Raw genomic sequence first — 7,560 nt, 5'->3', positions numbered from 1 at the left:
CTGCTCTACTGCCTCCCCTCCCAGTCTCCCAGTGTCTCAGCGTCTCTCTGCTTCTTCTGTTCCGGGGGACTTTGCAGCCGGTCATGAACACCGAGCCTTCACGGGACGCTAGCTCTGACTGCATGAAGAGCGGGGAGGCTCAGGAGATTCCCCAAATGAGGAGCTACCTCTGTCTCACCATGTTCACCTGTTTCTGTCCTGCATTGCCCATCAATATTGTGGCGCTGGTTTTCTCCATGCTGGTGAGTTGCAACGTGCTGGAATTTTATTTTTTATTTTATTTGAGTGAAGAGGTACAGATTAATAACGAGTTTACAGGAAGTTCATGAAGAGTGTCTCAGTGTCGGTTTCTAACTGAGAATGTTTGTGGATACAGCTCTGTGGTAAAAACCTGTTCCCTTCTACAAATTTTAAAGATGTTGGAGCGTTGGGTGAGATTCAATAAGAGCAATGCATTTGTGTCAGGGGGGGCAGAGTTGGGCTGAGTCGACATGCCAGCAGCAGCTGCTGCTGCAGCAGGTTTGTGGCTGTGAGTAATAAGATGAGACATGCAGGCACAGCAATTCACTGCTTCTCACCGCTGAGGACGTTGGATTCATTACAAATGTAAATTAGTGATGGCAGGTGCAGCAGAGGCAGGTGCAGCACGGTGCGCATGCGTGTGGATGCAAAATAAGGCAGTGAATAATTAGTTTCTATGAAGGACACATGGAAGGGCTGTGGGTCATCTATGATGTGTTCTCCAGGGAGTTTAGCCACTTGTACAAACCATGAAATGAAAGTGACATTTGCTTTTTCAATCTTCCTGTAGTCCAGAAGGAGTTACTACGAGCAGGACTATGATGGCTCCATGCGTCTGGCTCGGAAAGCTCTCCACCTGGGCCTTGTTTCTTTCATCACTGGCCTCATGATCCTCACTGCATACACCACTGTGCACTTTACTGCGGTACTATTGCACCAGATAAGTGATGCAAGAACTAACAGAAGGGTATGGATTTCAACTATTGTTTCTCCTCTACAGCATGCGGTGTGACCACCGGAGGAGGAAGGGGGAATGAAGAGGTGATACTGTCATGGAGAGACCGACTCCACGGGATGCAAAGGAGCTCTGCTTGTGTTTTGTTATCAGCAGATTTGTGAGGTTTTGCAAGAGCTGGCAGAGTCTCTCTTTACTGTTAAATACATGTTGGCTTCAGCTATTGGGCAGATTATGTTGCAGTAAAACATTTTTTACAGGTTTTGTGATGGCAAGAAGAAAGTGGATCCTCCAGTATTAACATCAATACGAAGTGGGGATTTTTATCTTTTCTACACTGTGAGCACACATTTATAAAATAAAATCTTTCTTTCACATTGTGGCCTGGTAAACAAGAGTCAGACGTGAATTAATTGTTATTATTATACAATATATTGTAGATGCATCAGTGTCATCAAATATTATTCAGTAGTTGGTAGGTTTTAATGTTATCCACTAGCCTCACACATCGGCCTCATTTCACACTCATCCTCCACACCTGTTGTTGAGTCTGAGGGGTCATGTCCTCTGATATGTACTATTAACACTGTTACACGTCTAGAAATAGAGCACACAGCTTAATCGTGGTGACCCAGCGCCCCAATTAAAGAGAGAATATAAGTTTAATTGTCAGTGTATCGTAACAACCTCTACAAGTAGGTGCAGAGACTTTGTGAACCATCTTAAACTCTTGTGCTGTAAGGCAAGCACCTGGACATATCAGCGGTTCATTGGTTGTCTTGTCTGATGAGCAGCAAATGAGCAAAAGATGGAGATTCTCTTGACTTGGGCAAGGACAGGGCCAGCTGGATGAATTCTGTGTAGTGTAAAGAGATGTACGGTCTCTCAGATTCCAGAAAATGAAGCAAAGTTGATTGGACCGTAATGTATCTGTATTGAGATATTATTAAATTATGGTAAACCTTGAAATGTTCAATAGTACACATAGTACTACATCTTTAACATGAACACTATGTATTTACAGTAACGTCTGTTTGTGCATGTGTTTTCTGTCTGAACATGCGCTGCACCTTTACTCACCAACCTTGACTGGAGGAAACCCGCAACCTTTTCACTGAAATACTGATGACTGGGTTGTTCTATTATTTTGTGTACATACAGCAACACCCTTTGACACGTGAATTACAAGAGGCTGGATAGCCGTGAGAATGTGACAGGTGGAAAAAGAGGGGAAAAAATAAAGCTGGCCTGAAATAAATGATAAAACAAGATTAAAAATATGTATTTTAATTGTAAACTTTTCAAAAACTTGACCAGCCTTCATGAAACGTCTGTAAAAAAAATATTTTAAAAGGAGCAACATTAATTCAAATCTTTTGGCAACGGCCTTTGTCTGACTCAACAACAGAGAACCAAGGGTTCTTTCTTCAATGACCTTTTGCCATAATTTTATTTAAAAACTGAGGAGGATTGTGCAAACGGTGACACATTACAGTGTGACGTCCCTCTGCACCGAGAAGTGTATCTGGCTGACGAATGGGCTCAGTCACTCTAATCAGCCACACACGTGGAAGTTTGAATGAATTTATCTATACCAGTTATATGAAGTTTGAATTTGAATTCTCTGTAGTTTGGACTCAACGAGTTTGATCTTAAGGTGCAAACTCTGTGGTTATTTTCCAACCGGAAAAGCAGTTTATTTGAAGTGCATTCTGGGATACCTGGCTGTCCTAAGTCCACACAAGTTACCTCCTGATGCATTCTTGATAAAATCGCGGTGGCAAGCACACGTGTGGGTACTGGGACTGTACTTGGTCAGATGTGTACTTTGACAGTACATAGTCAGCAACTGATACCTTTTCTCCAGAACACGAGGACAGACGAGAACATCTACTGATGAAAGTTTGAAGAGGCTGAAATGGAAGAGTCACTCTGGTGATGGAGTTTAAATAAATTATGTTTTTAACAAGTTTAAATAAATAACATTTTTAACGTGATATATTTAATTGAAATGGTTTATTTTGTGACTGTGATGGCTTTTAGATAAGTAACTTAAGAAGAAAATGTATAGCCTTATTAACAAATAAAATTTAAATTAAAATAAACAAAACAAAATAAGAGAATCATCTGTTTTTATTTGTTTGATTTGTTAGCCAACAGAAACTCTTTTTTTTTCTTCTTTTTTTTCTACTTGCCAGCAGTTGTCTCCTGGGATCATTGTACGGCCGCTTGGGGGACCTCGATCCTCAGGTTGGAAACAACTGATTAACAATTTAACTTAACAAATACCATCTTTTAAAACAGTTTCATTTGTGTCTCAAACGACAATTGCGGCGTGTGGATTTTCACTTTCATGCGATATTTCCATGATAATAATAAGAGGAAGCATTTGATGTTTACCATTTTTTGTTCTTGTCCTCTTTTCATTCGCAGTAGAAAATCGTGCCGAACACAAAAACAAATGAAAATCACTGACACTGCATTTGTGTCCGTCTAAAACGCGTTAGTCGGGATGCATACAGATATTCATCTGAGTGTCAGGTTACCAAACAGTTAAAGTCGCAGAGGTCGAGGACAGGAGGCGGAAGAGGTGTGTTTTATTCACGGCACACTCACTCACTCACGTCTCCACCAAATGGCGAAAATGTAGGAAATGTGTTTGACCGCTGGAGATCAAAACGGAGGCATTGGTTAGCGAAACGCATAAGGAAAGATCTCTGCTCTTCGGTAATTAATGTGCGAGCTTTGCTCTGAAGAAAACTTCTCCAAAGGCGGAAACAGCCCCGATAAGGACAGCAGACTTGGACACGACCAGCAGATGTTCACTAAACCAGAGGTCTCCGTTAAGACTGCGTAACTCAACCTCCATCTGAGAAGACTTTGGTGAGTCCTGTGCTGTTACCCTTCGTACTGCAGCTGTAAACAGCCCAATAATTGCTAGTGTTGTTAGTGCAGTTGTGGATTGTACAGAAGGGCCCCTGGTGGCCAGGACAGGGACCACAGCGGGGCTCCTGGTGGACTCCTGAAGAGATGCTGCTGCTGCTGCTGATGATGACTGGGTCTGGCTGTGTCTTGCAGGGTTCGGTGCCACCAGGATGGGGAACAGCAACAGCGACAGGTCCAGCGGGGGTCAGGGGGAGAGGTCATACAGAGATGGAGGGAAAGATGCCCGTCCTAAAATCATGATGGACAGCTCAGAAGACGCTGACCTGTTCCAGAGGGACGATCAAAAGGTATGATGACACCTTCATCTCAGGGCCGCTGTCATACACTCATAGGGCTGACTGTGTTAGTAACAACTAACCCTACGTTGTGGAGGACCCCATTACTCTGGATCAGATTACGTGAAGACAGAGAAGTGAATGTTTTTACTAATTAACCAGAATCAGATTTACTACCAGCACATACAAGCAATTTGTCTGATAAGTAAACATATTAAGAAACTATATAAAATACAGAAAGACTATATGAGTCAGTTCTAAATAGTAAAGGAACTGTACAGCCAGACTGAGGCAGAGAGTGTACACTTGTTATTTAATATTAATGAATTAAAAGAATATACAGATTAAGGAAAGTGCATTAATGAAACCACAGACAAAGACTGTGTGTGTGAGTTTAATGTGACAGTCATGGAGTGAATAAGAGCCTGTGTGTGTGTGTGTGTGTGTGTGTGTGTGTGTGTGTGTGTGGTGCTTGTTTACGAGTCGACCCTGATGTGAGGTCTTGGTCTTTTAAGAGTGACTCAAAAAGTTTGTGTTTAAGGGGCCCTGGTGGTCAGTATAGGGGCCACTGTAGGGCTCCTGGTGGACTCGTTTTGCATGTGATTGATATCAGAATTACTGCGCCAGTAATGCACTAACTTTATATAAGTTTGAAGACTGGCTGATGTGGAAAGGCAAATTCACTGTTAATGCTTAATCCTGGTTGCTGTTCAAACAGCCAAGTTAAAAAATCTCAGGTTTGGCTGATTCTCAGATACATAATAGAGAATTGTACAAGTCTGGACAAGACAAAAATGTCCCACATTTTCAAAATACATCAAGTATTTTTAACCCTGGCTCTGACATGAAATAAATTCAAATTTGCAAACCTTAGGATTTGCTAGTTTCATTGTCTCAACCCCCAACCACTCAGTTCCACAGCAAATATTAATTTAATGTCACAAATAAAATTAGAAAAATGGGTATGTGGCAATAAAAATATATTAAAGTAATACATTTTTAAACAGATGTGAGGAAAATGAACTAATATTTGCACATATGAAGGCATATAAAGAAGGCCCAACATTAGGCAACGTTATATCTAATTATAGTGAACAGCCAGTTGTGGATAACATTCAAGTATTGAACAGCACTTACCTAAAACTCCTTCCAGAAGAACAAAGAAGAAATAAAACGTCATCTGTCTTAAGGAGGCAGGAAAACACGCTGTAGATTTTAAAAGGAGGCTGCCTACGTCTTCAGTTCCTCAGTTAGTCAGGAAGTGTTGTTGGGTGACGGAGACACAGGCTAAAGATGCTCTCATTAACATGGCAACAATACATGTCGTGCCGCCCAGGCTCCACAGGAGCTACAGGAATTTCTGGCGTGGCAGCAGGACCTGGACAGCGACAGTAAAACCTCCACGCTGGCCAGACCAACTGTGTTCAGATGGTCGGGGGCTGCCAAAGAAGTCTTTGTGTCCGGCTCCTTTAACAACTGGAGCAACAAGATTCCCCTCAACAAAAGGTAATCTGACTCATGTCAAAGCTGCTGCAGGAGATCTGTTATGCTTAAAACTGGGTCTCTCATTTAAAATGTGACACTTGTCCGCTTCTCAAATCCAGTCAGAAAAACTTTGTGGCTATCGTGGACCTGCCGGAGGGAGAACACCAGTACAAGTTCTGCGTGGATGGTCAGTGGATCTTGGATCCGACCGGGGTGAGTGACTGTATTTAAGTACCGGCGGTGTCTCTTTGTTGCGCCTGTGCTTGGTGTACACTCTCAAGCGTCTGTATCAAATTTGTGTTTCTGCTCTTTCCCAGGCGGTGATGACAGCCAAAACAGGAACAATCAATAACGTCATACAGGTGAAAAGAACTGACTTTGAAGTGTTCGATGCCCTCAGGATTGACTCAGAAGATACAGCCGACATCTCAGGTAACGTCACCCGTACTAGTGAATTAGAAACTAAGCACTTTGTTAATGCATGGGGCTTGAATGAGTTCTTTTAGTCTTGATGCTTTGATGTAAGTTTATTTTAAAATTGTATTTTTGTCCCCCCAGACTTGTCCAGCTCCCCTCCCGGCCCCTATCAACAGGACGCATACGTGACCAAGCCAGAGGACAAGATCAAACATCCTCCTATTTTACCCCCTCACCTGCTGCAAGTGCTGCTCAACAAGGACACAGGTGTCTCTGTAAGTCCACACACTGAACATTTGATCTGACAGCAAACCGCTCGCTCCCGCGGCAGGTTTAGTCCAACGTTTCTCCTGAATCTTCCTCAGTGTGACCCGACGCTGCTTCCAGAGCCCAACCACGTGATGCTCAATCACCTGTACGCCCTCTCCATCAAGGTAACAGACAGAAAAACACATGGCAGCTTCCCACTGTTACTCCTCATTGTGAATTAAGGAGAAACTTATTGAGAAAGATGTTAGCGATGTGGATTTGGACAAAGCCAGTTGGATGTAATATAACATGTTTTACTGACTTATGTAGTTGTAGGGACAATATAATACTTATATCTCAATCCAATGCCATACACATAATATAATATATATAAGTTGTAATGTGATTTGGTAATATGAAATAATAGTATATAAAGCAGTATTGGTAGTAGGCTGTAGTATGATCTATGGATCCACGGTGCCCTACACTGTTTCTCAAATGTTTTTGTGTTCATTATTTGTCTTAAAGATCTTCATGTGATTGTGTTTTAGGATGGGGTGATGGTTCTCAGCGCAACACACCGCTATAAAAAGAAGTACGTGACCACTCTCCTGTACAAGCCAATATGATCCATCCGATCTCACTGATGGAAACGGACCTAGATAACTCCCTGGTATCGGCTGAAACCGTGTGCCAAAGCCATGTTTTTTTTTTTGTTTCTTCTTTATTAAAACCACCTTGTAATCTTACACTTTGAAAATATTGCAAATGTTTTAGTTTACTTTAGTTAAATTTGCAACACAACGCGTGCCAGTTTATGAATGTATGTGTGCGTTGGTTTTTATGATCCAACCTGAATCTCCAGTCCACACTAGTTCAAGTGACAATATTTTTACACTCTGACTTCACTTGACACAGAAGAGTTAAAGGAAGAGACACTGAATGCAAAAATAAAATAAATATGCATTGTTTATTTTGAAATGTAATCAGTATTTTTACTCCACAACGTGTCTTGTTTTAGATTTGTTCTTTAGAGTACAGAATCACAGAACGTGTTTATTTTACAGAACATTGTTGGAAAGTTGTTACAAATCAACTCAGATTCCTATATTATACTCAATATACCTCATTTGCCTTTTTCTTATAAACGTAAAATTCCAAAACAAATTGTTATCTTAATAAAAACAATCAACTGGGGAAGTTTCATTTTGA

General features: G+C 41.5%; 2 protein-coding genes across 2 annotated transcripts; both read left to right on the top strand.

Moving 5' to 3' along the window:
- The first annotated feature begins 44 nt into the window (after positions 1–44).
- Positions 45–1,365, top strand: LOC125011888 (transmembrane protein 233). Its single transcript, XM_047591396.1, has 3 exons — positions 45–242; positions 812–946; positions 1,022–1,365. Exons 1-3 carry the CDS (start codon positions 84–86, stop codon positions 1,031–1,033), a joined length of 306 nt encoding a protein of 101 aa, XP_047447352.1. The 5' UTR covers positions 45–83; the 3' UTR covers positions 1,034–1,365.
- Positions 1,366–3,540: 2,175 nt separating this feature from the next.
- prkab1b (protein kinase, AMP-activated, beta 1 non-catalytic subunit, b) lies at positions 3,541–7,325 on the top strand. Its single transcript, XM_047591273.1, has 8 exons — positions 3,541–3,859; positions 4,055–4,209; positions 5,534–5,703; positions 5,802–5,895; positions 6,000–6,114; positions 6,241–6,374; positions 6,465–6,533; positions 6,900–7,325. The coding sequence occupies exons 2-8, from the start codon at positions 4,072–4,074 to the stop codon at positions 6,975–6,977; spliced, it is 798 nt and encodes a 265-aa protein (XP_047447229.1). The 5' UTR covers positions 3,541–3,859; positions 4,055–4,071; the 3' UTR covers positions 6,978–7,325.
- The last annotated feature ends 235 nt before the right edge of the window (positions 7,326–7,560 follow it).

The sequence above is a fragment of the Mugil cephalus genome, chromosome 8, assembly GCF_022458985.1.
Source record: "Mugil cephalus isolate CIBA_MC_2020 chromosome 8, CIBA_Mcephalus_1.1, whole genome shotgun sequence".
NCBI classification, from domain to species: Eukaryota; Metazoa; Chordata; class Actinopteri; order Mugiliformes; family Mugilidae; genus Mugil; species Mugil cephalus.
Note: the sequence above shows the minus strand (reverse complement) of the source record. Positions and strands in the feature narration are given on the sequence as shown.

Bases quoted from the DNA above. Each gene is read 5' to 3' on its own strand.
- prkab1b (XM_047591273.1), top strand. From the start codon at position 4,072: ATGGGGAACAGCAACAGCGACAGGTCCAGCGGGGGTCAGGGGGAGAGG. The intron at 4,210-5,533 runs GTATGATGACAC...CGTGCCGCCCAG, and splicing joins TCCAGAGGGACGATCAAAAG to GCTCCACAGGAGCTACAGGA. The intron at 6,115-6,240 runs GTAACGTCACCC...TTGTCCCCCCAG, and splicing joins AGATACAGCCGACATCTCAG to ACTTGTCCAGCTCCCCTCCC.
- LOC125011888 (XM_047591396.1), top strand. From the start codon at position 84: ATGAACACCGAGCCTTCACGGGACGCTAGCTCTGACTGCATGAAGAGC. The intron at 243-811 runs GTGAGTTGCAAC...ATCTTCCTGTAG, and splicing joins CGCTGGTTTTCTCCATGCTG to TCCAGAAGGAGTTACTACGA.